Below are 23,742 nucleotides of genomic sequence, written 5' to 3'. Positions count from 1 at the left end.
AATTAAAACAAATGTGAAGAACAAAGAGTATTTAGCATGCACTAAGAGAACTACTTTGTGGAGTACATAAAGGATGAGAAAAAGTGTTTGTCAAAGCCTAGTGCTCAGGTGTGAAGTGCAAGTCCCTTCTCTAGCTCCAGAAGATCTCAACATAAATCCTCTCTTAAGACAATAACTCAGATAAATTGGGAGGGGTGAAGAATGTAAAATGACCAATCTCAGCTGATCTGCAAATCCAAACTGGCAAACACAGGACTAAGCTACTAAGTGACTAATGTGAAATTTTAAGAGATAACCATAATGAGAAACATCACTTACCTCTTGTAAAATCTTCTGCGCATCTTCTTGGGTTTCAAAAGTGATGAAGCCATACCTAAAAAAAAATTATTGGAGCTAAGTCTCTGGAATTTGAATTTCATATTTGTATTGCCTGTTAATACTTACATATAGTACAAACGACATTTAAAAAATAAAATGATGAAAAAATAGTTAGAAATAAATATCATAATAACGACTGCAATCCTAACTTAGCATCCTTGTTATAATCTGCCTTGTTTAAGTACATGATCACATAATACTGTTTCAATGCAGTAAATGAGTAGCTCATTTAAATAGTTATTCAGAATGTCCTGTATCTTCTTCGATATTCATTATATATCTGTATGTCTTTAATTCCTTCATTTCTGTTATGACAGTTTCAATCTACAGCTCTCCTTAGTTATAGGCATCCAAGATGAGACACCTAGGATATGATTCTGATTATACAGTACTTATCTTCACAGTATAGCTCCTATCTACTTGAGTGACATCTCTGAATGCTCCACAGTTTCACAAGTAGTACCCAGTATATTAAACTGGGTTCTGAGAGAAAACAGCAGAGCAGAGATAGCATTCATCTGTGAATTATTTTTGCATATTACATGATTAGCATTAAGCAAGAGTACTGTGGTACGCTCGAGGACAAAATAGTTTTATACTTTATGACATATTAGGTCTCTTATACCATTCCTCTTCTAATTGCTGCAATGAATCAAATGGGCTGTTTCTACACAGAACTCCTGCTGTACCCAAATCTCTAAACTAATTCCTGAGGAAATCTATGTCTATCAATGTGGTAGCAAATTGAATTTTTTTTTTTAAAAAGGAATTTGTTCTATTAAGGGTGTCTGAAATTAACATATATGTACCCTCCCCCTCAAAAAAAAAAACCCCTCAAAATTCTTTGAAATGAACTTTAGCTTCCTACATTTCAAAAAATTATTTTAATGATTTTGTGTGGATGTTTTCTTAGGTTTGTGCTCATTTCTTAGGATGAGACTACAAGAGTTACTGAAAAGGGCTCTGTCATTCTAGGCTACAGATCAGATTTTGCAATACATACTATCATTCCAGGCAAACATTTTCATGTTCATTTTAGTACTCAAATTCAGTAACTCTGACCAGTTACACTACTAAATCTCTGGGCCTTTGCTATTATTATCTTCTCTAACCAAGCCTAGAAAACCCTCCACATCCAAAGACCACAGAAGTTAGTCGTCTAACTTGAGGTCTTACCTACAAAGGCTTTCAATTCTATATAAGGACAGAAACTTGGGAATAAATTTTGTAAACCTCTTGTCAACCATAACCTACCAAGCTTGTTCTTAGATTTCAGTTAAAATAGTCACTGTAAGCGATTCTTTTCTGTCATCTTTATTGCAGATCGCCTGTTGACAATCACAACTGTGTAATAACTGGATCTTCTGGGATTATTTTAGTGTATGGATGTGCATACTGTAGTCTCAAACACTGTTCTGAATTTAGCAAATTCAGGAGGCTTAAGCACCCAACTGGGAGCAGGCACAATGGTCACAGGAACATGCCAGGTACGCATGCTCTATGAAGATAAGACCAGCAGCTCAGGGTGCCATTTACTAATTTATAGTAGCTGCTGCCACCACTAAAATTATGAGATGCATCATGCATGGACCTTCTGCTCTGAAGAGCTCTTCTGAACTAAGAGAACATACTTTAGAACATTCCTTTCTCTTTCAATTCGCTTGCCATTAGATTTCTGTTGCAGCACTGCCTATGCTGCTCACATTCCCTCTCCATTTTTGGAGTTTTAACAGGGACTTTTTTTTTAAGAGCCTTTATGTTTCTCCAGATTTACTCTTTGGCCTTTCTCTCTTCTCATCATTTAAACTCAGTCTTAGTTCCCTTTTCTGCAGTCAGTTCATTCTCAGATTTGTCCCCTGTGTTCTTGTCTCCAAAACCCTTCTTCAAAGTGATCTCAAATCTTCTCCTGTATTCCACCACAATCAGATGTCTGAGAACGGAGGAAGAGAGAAGACATCTCTCCACACTGTCTCTCAGAAGCAAAAATACGTATTTTAAATACCCAAATTACTCTTCTAGGATTTTCTATTTAAATTATTATTGCTATTAACATTTTTCTTAGTAACACGCAGCTTTCTTACACAATAATGATATAATTACACAGTTTCATAATTAAGCAATTTAAAAAGGCATTTATATGTAGAAGTAACAGCAGAATTTTGTATGTACAGCATAACCAGGACTATTGATAACATCATATTGTTAACTATTAAAGTCTTATTCAATTTACTGGTCAGTAAATTTTCTGTTATACTTTCAATTTCTAAACATGCTTACTCTACTATACCAACCCCTTTGATACTCCAGCTCTGTCATTTACTATCTTCACCTCTTTCACACAGCCATACTGGGCAAAAAACTTCCTTAGGTCATTTTCATTAGTCTAGTAAAGCAAATTAAGAAAAGAGAGGTAAAGATATTGTACAGTTAATCAATTAATATACTTTGAATAAAGTTACCACAAAACTAATTTTAACCTTCGATACAATTTGTGTGGAAGAATGAACATATACATGCATCACAATAAAAGAACAAGAAAAGAGCTCCACTTTTATTTCTCCGTTTTCACATGCAGCAATAATGTTAGAAGCTCGCTAAAATAACAAAGTTTGCATGCTGGATAAAGGTTGTGAGTGGGTTTAGATTTAGTTCTGAATTATATTTTCTATAAATTATGTACGTGAACACAGTTTACAATACGAAACACATTGTGGTAATGTTCTCAAGCCTCAAAACAGTAGTTTATGTAGGCTTCTATGAAGAATGTGTGCAGGTCACAGAGAGTTAATGAATAAGTCTGTGCAAAACACTGATCCTTCTATCTAAAGGATATTTAAGAACTCCCCAAAACAAATCCAGCAAAAAAGGTGCTTTTAATGGAGAACAAGCTCAATACCTTGGAGAAAACTGTTTGTGATGCTTACCTGAAGCAAACACACAGCTGGACTATGCAAATACTCCTCTCCCCTCTCTGCATTAGTTTTCCACTACAATGCTTAGCATGGTGTAGGGCACCATATCCTTGAATGCCATAGTATGGATTGTAGTGCTCTGCTCTGCATGGTCTTTTGATAACTATAGCTAATGCTGATGTGATGTGTGCAGATCTCAGTAAGCCTTAAACGACTTCTATATTCATCTACATGTTTCAGTATTTTAAGGAAGTATACTTAGTACTATTTTACTTCTAAGAAGTTATTTTCTATTGCTTTGAAATATACGAATATAATTTAGCAAAATCTTCCCTTTCACATCCAAGGCTTGTCTACCTTATCTGAATTTGAAAAGCAGGAAGGGTTAAAGCAGCAAAAAAATCCCACAAAACAAACAACTTCCCATCAAATGTTGCAAGCTCTTAACCAAAAGGAAGCACTGACGGTAGAAGGCTGTGTGATTTCCCCTAGTTATCCTTTGTTTTTTTTTCCCCCTCCATTATAACATTAGAATATACACACCTACTCTGCAAGTGTGGGGAATAATGACAAGTATGAATGGATCTGAACCGGCAAAATGCACTTCAGTGTTTCATTAAAGCTCAGCAATAATCTTTTCTCCCTGGAAACAGCCTGCACCAGTCCCCAAACAACTATCACCCATGGAAGGAAATCCAGAACTACTCTCTTGAATGGACAATCATGCTTTACACCTAAACAGAAGGGTGAAGGCCTCTATATATAGGAATAAAAATTCAGCCAAATGATTAAGGTAAAGTACTCACATGGTTGAGTCTATCTGCTTAGAAATGAAAGCCCTATAGGCAAGATTCCCCATTTCTGGGAGATTTTTTTCTGTCAGTCTTGTAAGCTGTAAATATTGTGTGCAAGATGAGAATAAGAAACTATGATAACATTGTTGAAACCTAAAATATCCTGATGCACAGGCAAAGAGATCAATGCAGAAAGTTTCATTCAACATCTACAGGATGTGGAGAACGTATACATGCTTGACCATAAACTTCAGAACTCAAAAGTTTATCTGTAGAACACTATATTGATGAAGGAAAATAGAATACTGTTCTGAGAGATTGACAGGGAAGTTGACAAGCATTTGCATAAACACAGTATCTAGAGGTTTGCCAGAAAGCATTCAGATCTTGAGTTCTCTCCTTCTTGTGACAGGACACAACAGCACTTGCTAGATTTTCAAGAAAGGTTAATAATAAGCCTTCACTCGGCTCAAAGACGCACATCACCAAACACTAAAGAAAGATGCCTTCAGATCTATGTGAAAAGTTACACAACTGTAAATTAAAGTTTTATCTAGAGCTGTAACAGTTCATTTCTCTCATCTAATGAGTTTTCTAAATTAAAGAGGCCAGATGCCTTTTTTTTTTTTTTTTTTGCTGTGGACCAAATGGAAGTGTCTGGCAAAATGGTAAAAGAGAAGAAAAAGTCTGAAAACTAAGGTTTTTTTTGAGGAGAAGCATCCACTTCTCTCTCTCTCTCTCTCTCTCACACACACACACAAATTATAAAGTAGTTTTAAACTTTTTTTGCCTAACTTGAACAAGGACCTTTGGGAAAAAAAAAAAAAACAAAGGAAAAAAAACCCACCACCACCACCACTCTTTGGCCATCAGATTTCTGGTAAAAAGAAATCCAAGACTGACTGATAAATTTTTGTTCAAATGCAGGATATGTAAAACAGCTGAGCCACAATAAATGGAAAGATAGCTAAAATTACTATAGAGGTTTCATCCCTTCCATTTCCTTTCCCAGTAAAACCTATCTCCACATTTAGAGATATGCTAGACAAAACTTACACCCATGTCTCTAAAACTACATAAAAGATTTTTAAAGAATTGTGGCTTTTTTTAAGAGACCCTTTAGAATTCACAGTAAATATAACAATTAATAAGAATACTAATACGTTACACAAAATAAAGTTTCCACCTTTTTAACTGTAGTGAAGACAAAACAGTGACACAGGTCTTTTTTGCAGCTCTACTATTAACACAAGGAGACACAGTGCCACTTTGCTAAAGCCCAAATGCACTGAAGACCTTGTAGGACATCTCGTCAACTATAAAAACCTCCATTTTATTTGCCTCAGCCAAATGAGCCAGAAGATCCTGGAAGTTCTTGTATTTATTATGCAAGATAGTCTGAGTAAACTGTCATCCTTTCTCCTCTTCGTCTGAGTCAGACTTCGAAAGGTCCTCAGCCTAAGAGGATTAAGGCAGAGAAGATACTGTTGGTGGGCACGGCGGAACAGCTAAGCAGACCAAGAATGTTATGCAAAAGTCAAAGACTTTAAACTCATTATCTAAAGCTGTAAGAAAGAAAAGGGAGAGTAGCTGGGGAAGGTCTGCTACATCTCTCCATAAATGTTCAAAATGACTGAAGAATGTAAGAATGGCCCACTATTTTCTGCTATTTGAAGTCTTTAAAGCATACGCAAAAGTATATAAGGAGCCTGAGAGTTCAGAACTAGAAAATTACCCAGAGAAACTTTAATATGTAAAAAGAAGGTTTATTTTTAAGAAAAAGTCTTATGAAGAGTGAAGAATGCACACCTAACTTCCTCTTTGTATGAACTGAAAGACAAGTGATGTATGAATTGTATCTACTGACTTTTTTGTTTGCAATCTATGATAGTGTGTTTATTGCTTATTAAATTATATAAAATGCTTTTAAATATATTCCTTAGACCTACTTATCTTCTAGCAGCTTGGGCTTACAAAAAGTCAAGTTAGCAGCAAAATTAGGTAAAAATCAAAATTTAAAGCTTTATTCTCTGCTGTCAGTTAAAACATTACAGTGAAAGCCACTTCCCACCTAAACAAACACACATATGATCATTTGTCTCATTTTTTCCTACTGAATTTTACAGTTATAAAATGGCTAGAAACAAACAAACAAAAAAAGTAAAATAAGTAAATAAATACCTTAAAATCAATTCCTCCTACAAAGATCCGGTTAGGAATAACTGTTCCAAACCTTGGGGCACTGGTTGGATTACTTAAAGGCACCGGTGACACAGTGTTGGGAGATGGAGAAAGAGATTCTGTTTGCGTCTGATTTGTCGTCTGTGGATTGAAAGAACACATTTTCAAAACCTTACCTAATGTAAGTCACTCAAATAAAAAAATTCTAAATAAAAATACATAAGGAATTTAAGGGGAGCAAGTGACTGTTGCACCGCTGTGCATATTAACCATATTTATTTTTATTCAGTATCTATCTCAGCAAAGCACTTAAGACACAAGCCTAATTTTAACCATTTCAAGCATTTAAGCATTTTCGAATTGCACAGCCTGAAAAATAACTTAAATTTTAATACTATTCCAAATCAGGTGTTTAGGACCCAATTCCCAATTCTTCACTTTGTTTGCTTGCATGGCACCCTTCTGTCTGAACCCAAAACTACCATTTCTATTTCAAATTAATTTATGGCTAGTAGAGGCCACTTACTCAAAGCCTGTATGGAAAGGGTCTTCTGAGCTAAATACAGCTAGGCAGCTCAAACACATCTCCAAACACACATCTGTAAAATTCTGTTCACTGCAACAGCTGGATCTTGACTTTCTGCACACTGAGCACCCGTACTTGCACCACATAAAGCCAACGAGAGGGCAGGAGCCCCGTACATCCGACGGGGAAGGCAGCTGAGCACTAGTCCTCTGACTCGGTACACCCGCTTGGTCCATGGGCACAGCACAAAGTGACCCTAAAGGAAATTCTCTCTGCAAAAGAGCCACCAAATGCTCTTGCCCAAGCAGAGGAAAGGAACACAGTATGTTTGGGACTTTGTGAAAACACTGTTAATGAAACCTGCCTGGTGTTTTAACTTCTATCACGCTTGTATCTATGAACTGCAGACTTGTATGTCGATGGAAAATCTCACAGCACACTGCTTACATCACCCACAGGCAGTCAACCCTAACGTTAAGATGACAGCTGCAAAGCAGCCACCCTGTCCTAGACCTGTATTTCTCTAACAAGAATTGCACTAGAGGCTGGAAGACCATTTTTACTGCATACAAGTAAGCTTGAAAGTTCATTTGCATTCTGTTATTGGAGAAAATTTGCCCTCAAATGTGTTTTAATTCTGTGCAACTCTGATATCTGGTTAATAACCTGAAATCGTATTTTTGATAAAAACCAAAATACACTTTCCACCAAGCGCAGGAATCCAGTCAATTCGCTCTCTTCCTTATGCCAATTCTGGACAGCAGTGCTCCAAAGTAAAACACAGCAAGTGGGTATTTTAATAGCAAGTAGAATAATAATAATACTTAAAAAAAAAAAAAAACAGAATTAAGAATCTGGGGCTCATGGTCTCCTGAATTTGAAAGGATTCCAAGTTCTTCCTACCAGGGCACAATTGCTAAAACTTGTAGCTAAGAAGCAAAAGACAAGGGATATGAAGGCATATTTTAAAATTTGAAAGCTACCAAACTTCTTCCCACTTCATGTAGTGCCCTATCTTCTGGCTTCCACAGGAAACTAGAGCAGAAATTTACAGGTTTACTTTCAAATTTTATTAGTCTCATTTTTTCACAAATCAGCCCCTTACCTTTGTGAACAGCATTTTCCGATCTCTACTTTTAAGCATTCTGAGATTGGGAAAAAAAAGGAAAAAAAAAGAAAAGAAAAAAAGAAAAAACCCACACCTATCTTTGGGAGAACACACACAAAAACGAAAGCTTTAGGTGGACGGTACAGTGAAGAAAGGGAAAGGGCATCTACAGCACATAAAGGGGGAACGAACAGTCTGACCTACTACTGCAAATTATTTTCAGCACCTGTAGAATCAAGAAAGGATAATTTAAAGGCCTCATCCAAAAATTCTAAAATATATTTTTATAAATCTAGTTTATGTTCTGAAATCTATTAAAATGGATCTGAACCACGGAATAAAGGATGTAACATAATCCTTCTAGACAACATAAATCCTACATTAGAGCAATCATGTTGGGTCAGACCAAAGACTCATGTGGTCCTGGGTATGTTTGACAGCAGTGAAAAATCAGAAGCCTGTGTAAAAAAGTAAGAAGAGGGCATACAGCCAGGACCAAATCCAGTATGCCAACTGTCACCAGAAAAAAAAAAAAAAAAAGAAAGAAAGAAAAAAACAATGTTAGACTTCCGCTCTTGACTCCAAATCCTGGCAATCTACTTGTGACACAAGAGCAATACTTCCCAGGCACGGGCCTTGCCTGTGGCGTGTGGGCACCAGCTTCACCACTGCCATCCTCAGCCCCTTCTCATGGCAGCACTGGCTGCCTCATGCTGGCTTTACAGAAAACAGCCTTGGATTTTCCTAGAATTTTTCAGTCTCCTCCAAAGCTCAGAGAAGATGAGAGAAAAAAAATGTATGTATGTTCACCAGGCTCAAGAAGAAAATAGTAATGCGGAAAATACGGTGCTCTGCCCTCTCTCTTCATAGACAATTTTAGCACTGAGAAACAGGGGAGCTCTCAAACCCTTCCCGATCTCACTCTGGCCGCACAGGATGTGCCAACTCGCATGCCAAGAGCGATCGCAAACCCGCAGTGCCGGCAGCCTCGTGCGAGAGCAACCCCGCCGCAGGGAGCAGCCTTCACGGGGACGAGGCAAGCCGCTCTCTTTGCTCCTGAGACAAAACCACCTCTTTATTTCTGTGATTATCTGGAAATTGCGTTTACAAGGAGGACATCCGAATTTGGCTATGAAGGACAGCAGCGCTTGACACGGCAGCAAGGACACGTTCCCTGTCTCGCTTCCCGCCCCAAGCTTGGGGCAAAGGCGCCTCGCCTGCCCACGACCCTCTCCTCCTCGTCACACCTCCCGCTCGGGGAGAGCGGGGCCTCGAGGCAGGCGGGAGCTCCCCGTGCAAGAGCGAGGCCCGCCGGGCCGGGCCGTTAGGAGCCGCGGCCGCCCTGAGGCGGCGTCAACCGCCCTCGGCCGCCCCCCACCCCGGCGCGCGCTGTTGGCGGGAAAGCGGGGCCCGGCCCGGCGCTGAGGACGAGGGCCCGGCTCCCTCCCTCCCTCCCGCCGCGCCGCGCCGCGCCGCTCCTCACCGCGCCGTCGGGCTCCATGGGGCTGCGGGCGCGGCCCGCGGCACGTTCCCGGCACGCGCGGGGCTCCCGGCGGCCTCGTGCCCGGCCCGCGAGCGCCGGCGGAGCGGGGGGCGGGGGCGAGCGGGCGGCCCAACCGCCGGCGCCCCGGGCGGGGGCGCGCCTTGATAGCCGGGTTGAGGAGCCAGAGGCGGCCGCAAAGCGAGCCGGGAGGGCGGGAGCGCGCGGCGGGCTCCCTGCGGACCCGCTGGCGCTGTCACTCAGCGCCCGCCCGCACCGAGCGGGCGCCTTCCGCGGCCCCTCGCCGTGAGGCGCCTCATTACTTTTCCCTCTCCCTTTTCGCTATTGTGTTTCCTTTATTCAAACCAAAAAGAAAAACTGTTGAACTTGACATTGATAAACTATAGTTTTTCAATATGCTTTTGCAGTTGTCATAATATCATATTTTACCTAGTTCATGGAACTCAATGTAAAATTCTGCAGACAGAAATAAACGAGTAGAAAAGACTGTAAACAACTGGCAGGCACTATGAAACAGGAGAGGAAATTACTTGCAGGAAAACAGCATCTAGCCTTGCTTGCTCTGGAAGTGTAAAGGTCTGTGCATGTAAAGTGTGACTTAATACCACTTTACCATCCTGCTAAAGAGGTCTTCTTACAAGGTAAAGAGCTACTTTGCTTCCTAATTAATCTGATGGTCATCAGACGAAACGGCTGATTCCAGCTTTTACAACTCGATTCTTTAAATGTTGTTATATTTTCAGGTACTTTATACAATGCCAAATGACAAAAAACGAGGTAACAAAAAATCTCAATGTAATGTAAGTAAGATGTTGCTAATATGTTCCCCATACGTGGAAGAATTTTTTTAAGAGTCGTGTTGCAATTCTCCTTACTGTGTCTTGGGTCCCGTCTTCCAAAAAGTCAGGAGCTTTTCTCTCCACCAACTCCAATACTTGAAGTAAGGTACATGTTGATATATTAAAAGAGCGTTTAAAAAGAAAAACTTCTTGTTGTCCATTATATCTGTTCTTTTTTCCTTTGTTTTTCCTGTTTTGGATGCAATTGGTAATTTATTCCTTGCATGCATTTTTCTTACACGCAAGTAAGGCATTTATTTCTGTTTTAGCATATATTCCACACTTAGGGAAGACTTCTTGAAGACTTCTTTTATATTCCACACTTAGGGAAGACTTCTGTTCCTTTTGTTCTACTACCTGCTATTCAAAGCTTACGCACATGTAAGTGAAAAGTATAACAGAAATGCTACTGTTTGGAAACACTATTCTGAACAGTTGAAGAAGGAAGTAAAATAATGTCCCATTAGTTCCCCTTGCCTTTTGTCTTTCCCACAAGAATTTCTATACTGCATAGAAGTGTATATAGAGTATACGTTGGGTGCGCTCAGTATTGCTGGACAAAGAGCATCCTGATCTCTATCTTTGTCCTGGGAATGAGGAACTTCCGTAGCTGCAGTCCCAGCTTGAAACATTTCAGGATAGTTATCAAACATATGAAGAAATGGTGTCCTTTAACAGAGTCAACTACCTGAGAGGAGTCACAAGGGAACTAGAACAAGATGAAGAGAGCTAGGTATAAGGAGAAAAGCATAGACTTGGTCTCGTTCTGTACATTATGATTTACATTACTTTCCATGCTAGTTGTTTGGAATAAATATGAAATTTAATGGTGAAAATGTGAATTGCAACTGTAAAGTACCAATTACAGAGATGAGAATAGTACATTTTGCAACCTGAGACTTGGACGTCCTATTTTAGATACTTAGCTTCTCATAGTTATTATTCAATTTTAGAGAAATAAGCCCAGCAAACTTTAATGGGCAATACTCAATTATAATCTAATTCCATAGTTAACATAGAATATTCTTTCTGATCTCTAACTCTGCACAGAACGTCCTTTTCTCTGTAACTTTCTACTATTTCTTAATTGTTATTAAATATGTAAGAAGGACGGGAACTCAAAGCACAGATCTATAGAACGGATCACTTATCTTTCCCCACTTGACTTAAATTAAGGTTGTTTTTTGTATCATAAAAAGATTTTTCCATGTTAATGTTTCATTTAGGATCATGCTTTATACAATACTTATGCTTGTGTGAGTGATTAGAGAATATTTTTCCTTCCTTTTTTTTTTCCCCCCCTCTATCTGTATTTCAACTCAATGTTCACTTCCTGAATTCTTTAAAAAAAAAATCTCTTACTCTGGCTTCTGTGAGCTCTGTAATATTTTTAGCTGTTGCCTTCCACTAAAATCGGGGCCTTCAAAGTATTTGGAATTTAAACTGAATTTGACTTTTCTGTAGTGACTTACAGGAAATAATTCGGTGTAAATTTTCATTCATATTATGATCCCTAAACCACAAACCTTTGAAACATGCTCTGTTCAAATATGGTTCACTGACCCTCATTGTGTATAATATCTGCTCTTAAAAAAATGTTTTGGCATCTTTGGGCATCAAGCTTGCACAATATTCATGGAAAAAGTCTTGCTCTCTTTTGAACTGACAGTGGCATAGCCTGAAGAATCAATAATCTTTACCTCTTTAATCTGCCTAAATCTTGCTACTAAGCCTGAATGTGCATCTGAGATTAGATGAGTTTAGAAGAGAGGATAAGTGGGTAGCATTAGAGTAGATTGTAGTAATTAATCTCCCACACCTTAACCTGGGTATCTTAAATGAAATTTCCTCTACACAGGTATAATTTTCACTTTAACTGTGGATTTTGGCTGTAAAATTCTACATGGGAGAGTAAAACCCTCCTAGTCTTTTATTTGCAAAATGCTTCACCTTTGCTAATCCTTCTGTAAACTACAGTGGGAGTTAGCAGACTATTAGGATTCCAGTCTATTTAACCTCACTTGGCAAAGATAAATAGTAGTCAACAATAGTTTTCAATTTTATAGCCTAATACTCCCACAGTGGCAAAATTCAGGAAAATAAACTTACGGAGATTACCCATTAGCTTTTCTTTTTCCTATCCTTAGAATATCTCCTAACTTGCCATTAAGTAACAAGAGATTTTTGCAATAGAAGATTAAATACTCTTCATCCCTGATGGAAAGTATTCTAAATCTTCTTAAAATCCTCTTCAATTAATACCAAAGGAATTTAAGTTATTTCAGAGATTGCATGCTAAACATAATTACATAACAGATCTTTTATTCTCACTTTGGGATGCCTTTTTCTGATGAATTAAGAGACAAGGGCTATATTTGCATGCATGAAAGCAAATAGACCTAAATGCTTTTAACAAGTCTTCAAAGCCATCTATAAGGCAACATGTAAGCGAGTGGGCAAAAGTCTGCCTAACTTCAGTGTCAGTTTAGAAATGATAGACTTTAGAGGTTCCTATCTCCTCTCACATCTATCTCCCTTTAAAGCCAGTGCAGAAAGTCTCAGAGAATATTGCTTGGAAACACTGCCTCCACTGGACTTGTTTTCTTAGGAAATGAGCTCTCTTTGAAAAGTGGTTGGCAAATGAGGGTACAGTTCTTAACACTCTCTTTGGGTAACCAGTCAGGCATGGGAGAGAGTGTGTGCCGTGCTCTTCTAAGTATAGCAAATACTTCTAACACTTGTGTATTTGGGTGCATCTACATTAGCTCGAGGGTGCAATTTTGAAGCAAATCTCCCAATTATCCTAACTCACCTGCTTGGCTCAAATCACAGAGCAGTTAGTTAAAGTGTGCCAAGTACCGCATTCCTGGTTAAACTAAAGCCCAGGTTGTGCCCCAGAAGCGTAGCTACTGCACTCCAGTACACAGGTATTCCAACCATAAGTCTGTACCCCAATGCCTATGAGATGGATGTAAGGTCGTCAGCACGGATGTTTTCTCTGTACAGATCCACTTACATTATTACTTTTCCTCATAAGGTTCTTGGAAGCTCCCAGAAAGAATTCCAAATCTTTCTTCCTTGGGTTTGGACTATGGCACATTCCCAGAGCGGTCCAAGCTCCATACCTGGATATATAGAGTGTATCTACCAAAGGAAAGGGGATATGGCACACACCTTTGGGAGAATATTTTTCATACTAGTTATCAAGCAAAATACAGCCTGAAAGGTATTATATTTCTATGCATGTATTTCAGGCAAAGAAATACTAAATGGAGAGATAAGAGGAGCTAAAAAGACCTCTGTGAAAAAGACAGTCAGAGCTAAACGTTCTAATTAAGTGGAATCACCACCTACCTTAAACAAGAGCCATTATGATTCAGTGTCATTAGACTTTATCTGAGCCAAGCTTTAACACTCCTCTATTTTTTCAAGAAAATATATGTTATAAAGTCTACAATATGCCTTCCCTCCTCCAAGCTTAGGCACCTAGCAACTAAACATAGGGAATCTGAGAGAGACTCACTAATTATACCCATGAGTAAAGTCTATCTATGTATAGAAGTGTTTTGCCAACCTGATAGCTTCTGGGGTTATCTGATGCTCTCCATTCAAAGGCCTTGTTTTCACATGCTTTTTAACTTGCTGAACCTCATCCCTTGGGCCATACCTGAAGATATCACTGTATAGCAAGCAGGGACTGAAACATAGGATTAAGTATTACTTAGATGAGGTCCTGATTTTATCCTTTCTTGTACTGGCCTAACCATGTAGGCAAATAATACCCCTAAAATAAAGGATTACACCTGAGAGTTAAGAATTGCCAGGCATCTTCCTTAATTGAAGTATTCCAATTGCTGGCCTGGGTGAGCCTGAAGGTACTGTCAGTAAAAATTCACCAGTGACTCCAGCTGAAACAAGAAAATCATTAAGACAGAGGCATATCACAGAATAATTTCTTGCTAAGTTAGAGAAGACACAACATTTATGCTACTAGAATATAAAAAAACACATAATAATAGTGTTTTTCTCTATGAAATAGATAGTAAGACAAAACAAGAATGACCAAATAGCTCGAGAGACATTGAATCAAACAAAGTATTTTTGAATATGTAAGAAAAACTGAAAAATGAGTGTTTGCTTTGCACGTATTAAACATCATGAGCTTTTTTCTATATTTACTTTATACTGCCTCAAATTTGTTTTTTACTAGTTTAGAAAATTATATTTATACAAAAAAAGACATGAGGATCACTCGCAAAAAAATGAAGTTCACTAATAAAGTACATGTTTATATAAATAAATGGTAGCATTATTATGCATTTATATTTAAGAATTTCATAATCAAGATATAGCAACACAAACACATTAACTACTGAGACTTCAGAAACCATCACTTACGGAATTATCTAGGAAAATAATTTATCATCAATAGTTTTGCGTAAATCTGATCAATTCAGAAGCAAAGTATGATTTGCTATCACTGTGAAGATATACTTGAGGAAATTACAACGTTCCCTATTGCTCTTTCCCAATCTTGCAAATTAGATGTTTTGTCACAGGAGAAGATAACAGTTTTCGCCCTTCATCAGTCATGGTCAATTGGTACAGGAGCACCACCTTCATGATCCCAACAGGATACTTAATTCTATGAGCTTTGTAAAAATCACTATCTAGGTTGAAGCTAGTGGCTTATGTAAGCTATATTCCAGCAAAGCTCCAAAAAGACTGTACTTTCAACTATTTTATGACAGAAAATACACCCACTGAAGACGAACAATTGCATATCTCAAGGATGAAAAAAGTTGAGTGTATATATATATATAAAAATAGCATTAGACAGCAGGCACTTACTAATTCAGGTTGTGTTCAGTCAAACACAAACAGATTTTAACGTATCATCTAGAGTTTCTCTGAGTAAATTCCTTGACCTTTTTTGACAACGTGTCCCTGTCTCCTCCTTTCTCCCTGTTTCGAGCTGTGTCTCTGCTGCGGATTTCATCCAGTATGGAGGTGCGACCTGGACTGTGGAACACCGCTGCTGCGGCAGCAGGATTCTGGGCTTTGCCATCCTCATGCTCCACAATGTATCGTTTGGCAAATTGTTGGCTATTAATAAATTAATTCTCCTTGGAAATGAAAAAAACGTTCTCTTCATGTAACATGCTGTAAAAGGTGCAGCTCAGCTATTTCTCACCTAACTACCTCACCTCTTCCCCCTGTGGGCACAGCACATGCGATTTGCTTTGTGTTCCCAACTGGCCCGGTGCACATGAAGCTTAAAACCTCCAGAGTCCCTGCAGACCACTTTTAGTTAAAGGCTTCGGCTGTAAAAGGTTAAATTTTAAAATGAAAGTTGGAGGATTTGAAACTTTTGACCCCAGAAGTCAACAGTTCACCCTAGAAATGCATCGGGGGCATTACTGCATGGCCTCCTTAGGCGAATCCAGGTGACTGTACGTGTATGTATGACCACAAACTTTCGGTAGCCCTGTCCCTATCCCGCCCCTCCCCCCGGTAACGGCCACCCCCGCCTCACTAACGGCCGCCCCCCCCCCCACTAACGGCCGCCCCCCCCACTAACGGCCACCCGGTCTCCCGCGCGCGGCGCCGACCGCCGCTCCCCCTCGTGGCGCCTCCCCGCGCCGCCAGGGGGCGGTGTCGCCCCGCCGCGGGCTCCGCTGCGCTCGGCGGCCGCCACGGTGAGGGGCGGCGGAGCGGCCGCGTCCCCCCGCGGAGCGCAGGCGGGCAGGGAGCGGCGAGCCGCCCCGGAGGCGGCGGGGGCAGCCTCTCCGGTGCCCCTAGCAGCTGCAAGCGTCCCGAAGTACTTCTGCCTCGAAGCGTTTCCGCCGCCACGACCCCGGCACAAGCGCCCCGATGCCGCGGCGACACGCGCTGCTCGTTCGGAGCGGGGCTCGCCCCGAACCTCCTCGCGCCCAGCGCGGGGAAGCGCCCCGGGGGGTCCCGGCACCCGCCCTACCTGCCCCGCGCGCCGCCGCCGCCAACGCCTCCCCGGCGGCGCGGGGTCCCGCCCCCGCGCGGCGCCGATTGGCCGGCCCGGCTCCCGCGGGCCGCGGCCGCGGCGCTCAGTGGCGCGGCGCCCTGTCCGTCAGCGCCGCCTGTCAAAACAAGCGCGGCGGGGCGGCGGGAGCGGCGCGGCTGTGTGTGCGCCGCGCTCCCCGCGCTGCCGCCGGGCATGGCTCCTGCGCGGAAAGTTGTCTCCGCGGCGCCGTGAGCGGCCCCGGCAGAAGTTGAGGCGCCCGGCGGGGCCATGGCAGACCCCGCTCGCCGCGGCGACGAGGAGCCCGAGGCGCCGCCGGACGCCGCGGGCAGGCGGCGGGAGCGCCGCAGCGGCGTGGCGGGGGCCGCCGAGCGCGGGGCGGCGGCGGGCGACGGCGAGGCCGCGCTGCTGGAGGCGGCCCGCGCCGCGCCGCGCCGGAGCAGCATCATCAAGGTAAGGGGCGAAGTTCCCGCGCGGGGAGGGAGCGCTCGGCCGCCGCGTTTCAGCTCATCCCGTGCCGTTTTCGCCGTCGAATGGTGTCTAGCGTCGTTGCTAAGCGTGATAGCGAGGTGTTTTGCAGCTGTGAGGGATTTCTTGGGAGGCAACCTGTCAAGCAGCGAGGTTTCTGCTGGCGATAACGTGTTAACGCTGTTACCTGAGGAAGTGGTGCCTCTTGGCTGAAACACGGGGTGAATCCTCCCCCCGGCTCCGGGGAGCGCCCGTCTGAGCCGACACAGGTGCGCGGAAGGGCAGCGAGGCTGCTGGGGTAAGTGCGTTAAACGCTGAATAAACGGGGATTCTTTAGCCTGGAAAAATACTGGGTGCTAGAGGACAACAATGGCTCTTTTTCTTGCTGCAGAGGGAAAACTTATAGGGCAGCTTGAAAACAAAGGATCCTGATGAGTAGATTCTGCTTGGGAGCTACAACATGATTTCCAGCTACCAGAGCAAGGAGTTGGAATGGTCTTACGGTAGAAGCAGCAAGAAGTGATAATTGGTTTTTGAGGCTGACTATAGTAAGCTCATGGATTAAATTAAATTAAACGACAGGGTTGTCTCCGATAGCTGGCATCTGAACTTGAGGATTTGCAGGCTGTGCATCTCCAAGGCATTTTCCTGTTGGGACCACACTTACAGTATGCTGCTTATTCTTCCTCCTCCCGCAGCGTTGTCTCTGTAGTATATAAAAGTGAGGTGAAGTACAGGTTCTCTTTATTGTTATATTACTGACTCATTTGGGCAGCACTCTTTAAGCTTTGCCTTTTCCAGTGCTTTAGTATGCAGTTCTGTTTAAGCCCTGTGCATAATGTGACAGAATGCTGCAATGTTTTATTCTGGAAATTAAGCTCAAAGTGTATATGTTCATATAAGTTTGTACTTGGAATAGTATTCCATCGCATCACTTAAAGTGATCTTATCGGGTAGGAAGGGGAAATTGGGGAAAGGAAAGGAAGCACAGAAGCAAGCTCTTGCTTTGCAAGACTTGAGCAGTTTTGTCTTCTCCGTGATCTGAAGATATCCCTTCGGCATATGAACAGACTCGCTGAAGTATATGAAGAGCTTGACTTCCTTAGGTTTGCGAGCAAAGTTTACTCTTGCAGCATATTTTTAACCAACTATCTTTAGAACTCTGCAAGTTTCGAGGTTAGTCTCCAAGGGCATAACTCCTAAGGAAGCCAGAGAGTTAGTTGCTTACATTGGTGGAGTGTTTTGGCCTCCCCAGGATGACTGTGAAGTATGAAGGACTGAGCAGAGACCTAATTTAAAAAAACCTTTCCTGTAGCAAGTTAAATTTGGCAAATACTGTAAGTAAAAATACGAGCTCTTCTAGGTAACCTTCAGTGTATTGAAGTGCTCTACCATTTGGTTGCATAAACAGAATAACTCATCTATATATAGAAACCAAAATGTAGCCAGAACACTTCTGTTCACATTTTGCTTTGCTAACATTCGTAGCTTTGTCGATTGAGGGAAGTCTGAAGTAGCATTAATTAGAAATACTTGGAAAAAATCTGTACTACATACGCATGAGTTATTATTTGTTTTCTGCACGCACGCACTCCCCTACATATCTATGTATCTCTCACTCTTTCTCGGCCTCCCCTTCAGGACAGGCTTTCTTCCTCCTTGGTATGTAATGCCTTACAGGCCTTCCTAGGAAAGGCTGCTAAATGAAGGTGGCTGCTGCTGTTTTCCTTCTGGCATCCTGCTACTGACACTGTGGTGTTCCACCTTGTTAATAGGTGGGTAGGAAGAGGCTGTAATTTGTTATGTAATGCCAATGGAAATATTGTTGATTCTTTTATCAGAATATTCCTGAGTCTGTGCTTAGGCTTCTCTTTTTTGAATTCACTTTGCAAAACACTTTAGGGACCGTTTCTTTTTTCTTGGATCTTTGTCTGAAGATACTGAAGTAGAGAACATAGCACTGTGCGCTGTTAATAGCAGCAGACTGTGCCAGGAAGCACACTTGAAGTACCAACAGCGAGACTGAAATCATCTGTTCACAGTCGAACTAAAAGACCTCTTACCTTAAATCTTTCAAACATTTATTGTGTTTTGCATGCAACTTTTACCTTTAAGAGACAGTTTTGGTCTTCTTGTATGTCATGTACTACATGTTTCGGGACTATGAGAATTGGGATTTTGCCATTAAATTAAACAGTGTAAGTATATTGAGGAAATCTGTTCTGACTGCGTGTTTGAGTTCCAACAAGTTGAAGTGGCTGGTTAATATGATTATAGCTAGCTGTTTTGCTTCAAGAAGTTGTTTTTACCCTAGTGATTTTTGGTTTTAAATCATTTTTAAGCTAAGAGGATATGAGATAGTTTTCTTCAACTCGTGTTCTGAAGCATGGTGGCATAATTTACATGCAGTAAATAGATGATGCATCTTTCTGTGCTATGTGGAAAGGAGGAATGTAGGAATTCTTCTCAAAAGACAGCAGGATTCTTTAGACCAGTAATGATTCTGTAGTAACTTGTGTTTTGCTTTTTTGCTCTGTAAGCAGGTGACATCTAAATATAAGTTTAATAATTAATCTTGCGTATCATAGTTAACTGGAAGCTGATTAGTTTTCTGATAAGCAAGTGGTAATTTTTACCACAGGTGTGTTCTTCAGAGTCTTCATAAGTGCCCTGGAAAAGGGGAAATTAGTGAGATGACAAAATTTGCAAGTGTTGTAAAACTAAAGATTAGTGAAACTTCAGTCTGCACCTGATGAGTTGCCGCACAATCTCATGACAGGGAGTAGAAAAGAGCAAAGTAATACATCCTGCAAAAAAACACTAAGCCTAGTGTGAATGCTTGGCTCTACTTTAGTTCCTGTCCGAAGAATGAGAGCTTGCAGATATTGCAGGTATTTCTGTGAAAGTATTAGCTCTGTATTTAAAAGCGGCAGAAAGGAAAATAGCTTCCTAGGAAGTCTAAGGTGAAGAATTGAGAATAAAGCTTAATAAAATGTTTTTTAAAAAAACCTTCAGTCTGGGTTCCCCATTTCATAAAGAATACAGTAATGTTTAAGAAAGGCAAGCATTGTATGCTTTGGTCTTGGGAAGGCTCCCACAAAACGAGGAATACACCTATTAGCCTAGGGAAAGGCAACTGGTGGTTGATACTTGAGATGTACGTGAATTCTCAAACACAGAACAGTTACCCATTCCCTTTCACAGAACACAAAATAGGGAAAACCTTATGGCAGTTGCATGGCAGTATATTTAAAACAGAAATATGTTGTGTCTCTGGCACAACGTGTGATTAAATTACACTTAACCGCTGTGGAAGGCTGTGGCAGCCAAAGGTAAATGGGTTCGAACAGGTTCAAACGGGCAGATGGCTGGAGAAGAGCTTCACGTGGCGCCGAGCAAGAGGTGCAGAAAGCCCCAGGCTCGCAAGCTGCTGAGTACCAGGCAGCTACAGCAAAGTGATTGCTTTGCGTTTCGCTGTTTCTTCTGCTTGCATCGTCCTCGAGCGGGGATATCAGGCCAAGCTGACCTTTGCCAGCATCAATTTGATAACGATGTGTGGAAGTTTGAGAGCCGAGAGACAGTTTTCTGATGTGGCTGATAGATTATCATCTTAATGAAAGGAATTTTCTCCATTAGTTACTAGTTCAGAATTATATTTTGTTAGTTTTATGATAGAAAAGCGTTTTGGAGGTAATACTTGGATTGCTTAGGGAAGCCAAGAGCATTGTGAATATCTCTTACAAGCCCAGATGTATTTTTCTTTTTTCTCTTTTGTAGGCCCAGAGTTGCTTGCAACTTTTGCTGAGCACATGGATATTTGCCTTGTGCTAGAGCCAATCTGTGATTGTCTCCTGTTACTGAAGGTCTTTCTACAGGCGTGGTGTGTTGGTGTGAGGGGTCTCTTTCCTTTATTTTATTTTTTTTATTGTATTTCTCCAAAAATATAATTTGGCTTCCAGCCCTCTCTGCACTGAGGCTATATGTCCCCTAAAGGCAATATATCCCCTAAAGTAAACTCTGTTTGCTTTACCATACCCTAAATTGCTCCTTTGTGTAGAATGACTTGGGGCCCTGTTAAATCTTTGAGGAATCCTTTCTGCTGACTTAAGTAGACTTTAGAGCCTCAAGAAAAACCTCTAGGGCAAGCTATTTGTATGAAAGTCTATGGCATGTTGATGTGTGGTTTTATTTTATTTTTTATTTTTTTTGAATGTTGATTGTTAATGCATTCCAAGCGGTATTTTCTGTTGCCTTTCCATCCAGTAGCATAATATTCAGTATTTGAACGTCTTCTAATAAACTCTCGAAAGAGGTGACCTTCAGACTAGCAGAGCAGGATCCTTTCAGTAGGACACCTAGAGCTGTAGCTCGGCCAGTGTGATTACCTGCGGGCCCGTGTTCTGGTAGGTCTCTCGAAGCATTTGATCCCTCTGCAGATGGGAGCCAGCAGCTGTGCTTGCCAGGAGGAGGAGATGGGGCTGGTGATACTGGCCCAGCTGTTTCTGAACTGTGCTGTGTGCACAGAGGCTGTTGTGCAAAAGTGCACGGAAACAGTACGGTTTGTTTTTGTTGTTTTTTAAATCTATTAAAGTATTGGCCCTGTTTTGTGGGGTACAGCAGAAGAATGTTGTTGGTTTTGTTTTGTGTTTGTTTGTTTTTGTTTCCTGTTTACCAAAAATGTTACACAGCCGTTAATCAAATGGTCAACTTGTATCTGTGCAGCGATTGCAGGCTCCTGTTAAGATCATTTCCTATAATATTTTATTCATTTTGTAGTTGCTCTGAGACCAGCTCCATCTCCAGTGGGAGTGTTTTGTTTTAGTTAATGGGAGCATAGTGTGTGTGTGTGTGTGTGTGTGCGCACATATATATGTATCTATGTATTTTTTGTGTGCTTTGGTGCAAAATGTGAAAATGATGTAGACAATTACTGTAGTACCAATAATGCATCCTTTGTGGTGAAACATTTAGCTGATCATGATTGCAAAATTAATTAGCATAACTTTTCTTTCCAGGATGCACCTGATAATTTTTAGTAATACCCTGATCAGCTCTACTGACAGGAGAATAATGAGTAATATAAATACATGTGTATTTCTTTTTTTTTTTTTTTTTTTTCCCCTCCCCAATATGACCTAGAAGTATTGACATGAATTACAGTTTAGGAACTACTTGGACCTTATTAAAAAGTTGAGATAATTAGCAGAAGCGTTCAGCCTTTTACAGAACTTATTAAAAAGCTCTGAAGATTACCTTATTGCTTTGAATGTACCTATGTAAGAATGCATTTCCTTGTTCCTAAGCTGTCTGTATAGGAAATATTTTCTTATTGAGGTCTATTTTCTTTGTAGGATAGTATCCTTGGACAGTCAGAAGTGTCCAGTTTTGCTGGTTGCTGATCCTTTTCCTGAAATGTGGTTAAATTACTGATATTACAGTGACAACTTCACTTGGTCTTTGCCCATTGTTGTTCTCTGTATTAACTAAGGTGAAAGTCTCTGATCCTTAAGGCTGTGGCAGGCTGTAATTTAAATAATTAACTGGAGGTAAACTGAACTAGAATATCCCGGTTACAGAGCCGTGTAGATCAGCAATTTTGGGCAATATGTGGTCAGTAATGTTGCTGTGATGTACCATTTTAAGGGTTTATCAAAGTCTAAAAGATAACTGAGACCACATGGTAAATTTTTTTTTTTTTTTTTTATTAACTATTGTCTCTGTAAACACGTGCTATTATAAAGTTTGACTTTCCTCCGAGTCTTGTACTTAGGGGAATACTCCCAATACTCCCTGTCTGTGGCAATCCTGGCAAACAGCTACAGAGTGGCAGAGAAAAGACAGAGGATCCTGAACTGGTCACTCAGAAAAATTCACTGTATTAATTCTGCTTACTGCCAGGAGACTCGTGCTGGTGTCTCGTCCTTCCTAACTGGCCTGTGTTTTGCCGCTTCAGCACGAGGACAAGTTTTTGCAGCCCAGGGCCTTGTTTCCACTCTGCATGAACCCCTTAACTAGTTCTAGAGCAGTACAAAGTGTTGTGTGCTGGTCTGCATGGTTGCAAATGACTGCACGGAAGGTGGCAGGGCACTGGATTATTAGGGCTTCAATCTCCTGTCTTGACTGAAAGCTTGTTTGGGTAACCTGCGTTTATCTTCTGATTGGGAAATAACAATAGTCGCCTGATAACTGTTCAATGCAAACATGTCTTAATTGCATACCTCTATCTGATCCACAAGGTTGCTGGAAGTAATCGTGATTTATGGACCTGGAAGTCTGTCAAGCCGTGCTGAGCAACGATACTTCCTGCGTGTTTGTGGTTCAAAGATGTGTGACTTAAATGCAAGTCCTAGTGCACCTATAGCATGTGGCATTTGTCTTGGCAGTGTTACAGCTTACAGTGACAGTTGTTCCCTAAAGCAGTGCAGGCATCAGCTTCCCCATAGTCATCACGGGATGAACGACTGGATTAATCTTCTGCAGCACAAATATCTTATCCCTAAGATCAAGTACTTAGGGCTCAAAGTTCCTTGGAGTCCAAGCTCTTTGGGCTCCAGGAAAATTGAAATGTGTATAATTCCTCTCTACTCATCCTACTTCGAGCTAGATGAAGTCTATTTGGCAAAACGGTGTTGGTTTAAATCTAAATGTTACTGACAAAGAAAGAATTTGGGGAATTGTTTTCAGATAACAGTTGTTTCTATTGGAAACACAAAAAGAATAAGCTGTCATTAGGGCTGAGAAAAAAAGACAATTTAATAAACAGCCTCTTAATAAACGAACTTGCTGTGTGTTATTAGCTTGGCAGTGCTGCTGTCGGATGTGTGTGCAGAATACTTATTAACAATAGAATTAACATTGAGCACAGCTTCATTTTACTGCCTTTTTCCTTCGGTGGGTGGGAGAGGCACTTTCTCACCCAGTCTTGCCCCTTGGACTTGTTCATGCCTAGCAGTGATTTCAAGGGCCTGATCCAAATCTCGCTGAAGCTAAACTGGAAGCTGTTCACTGACTTCAGGTAATCCCAGTATCTTCGGCTA

At 41.2% G+C, this 23,742-nt stretch overlaps 2 protein-coding genes across 2 annotated transcripts in view; one reads left to right on the top strand and one right to left on the bottom strand.

The window, feature by feature from the left end:
• BOLL (boule RNA binding protein) overlaps nt 1-9,400 on the bottom strand; it is a 28,193-nt gene extending 18,793 nt beyond the window's left edge. Inside the window, exons 1-4 of the mRNA XM_088534733.1 lie at nt 9,383-9,400; nt 6,266-6,406; nt 2,670-2,761; nt 319-373 (exon numbers count right to left, since the gene is read on the bottom strand). Coding sequence (XP_088390859.1) covers nt 319-373; nt 2,670-2,761; nt 6,266-6,406; nt 9,383-9,400 — 306 coding nt within the window. The remainder of the gene's footprint in view (nt 1-318; nt 374-2,669; nt 2,762-6,265; nt 6,407-9,382) is intronic.
• Nucleotides 9,401-16,557: 7,157 nt separating this feature from the next.
• Nucleotides 16,558-23,742, top strand: part of PLCL1 (phospholipase C like 1 (inactive)) — a 109,989-nt gene continuing 102,804 nt past the window's right edge. Inside the window, 1 exon segment of the mRNA XM_088534727.1 lies at nt 16,558-16,690. The gene's annotated coding sequence lies outside the window, so the exon portion shown is untranslated.

This window comes from Tinamus guttatus, unplaced genomic scaffold (assembly GCF_059628265.1).
Source record: "Tinamus guttatus ecotype Peru unplaced genomic scaffold, ASM5962826v1 Tinamus_guttatus_pri_ptg000592l, whole genome shotgun sequence".
Classification (NCBI taxonomy): domain Eukaryota; kingdom Metazoa; phylum Chordata; class Aves; order Tinamiformes; family Tinamidae; genus Tinamus; species Tinamus guttatus.
This window is presented reverse-complemented; position numbering and strand designations above follow the sequence as displayed.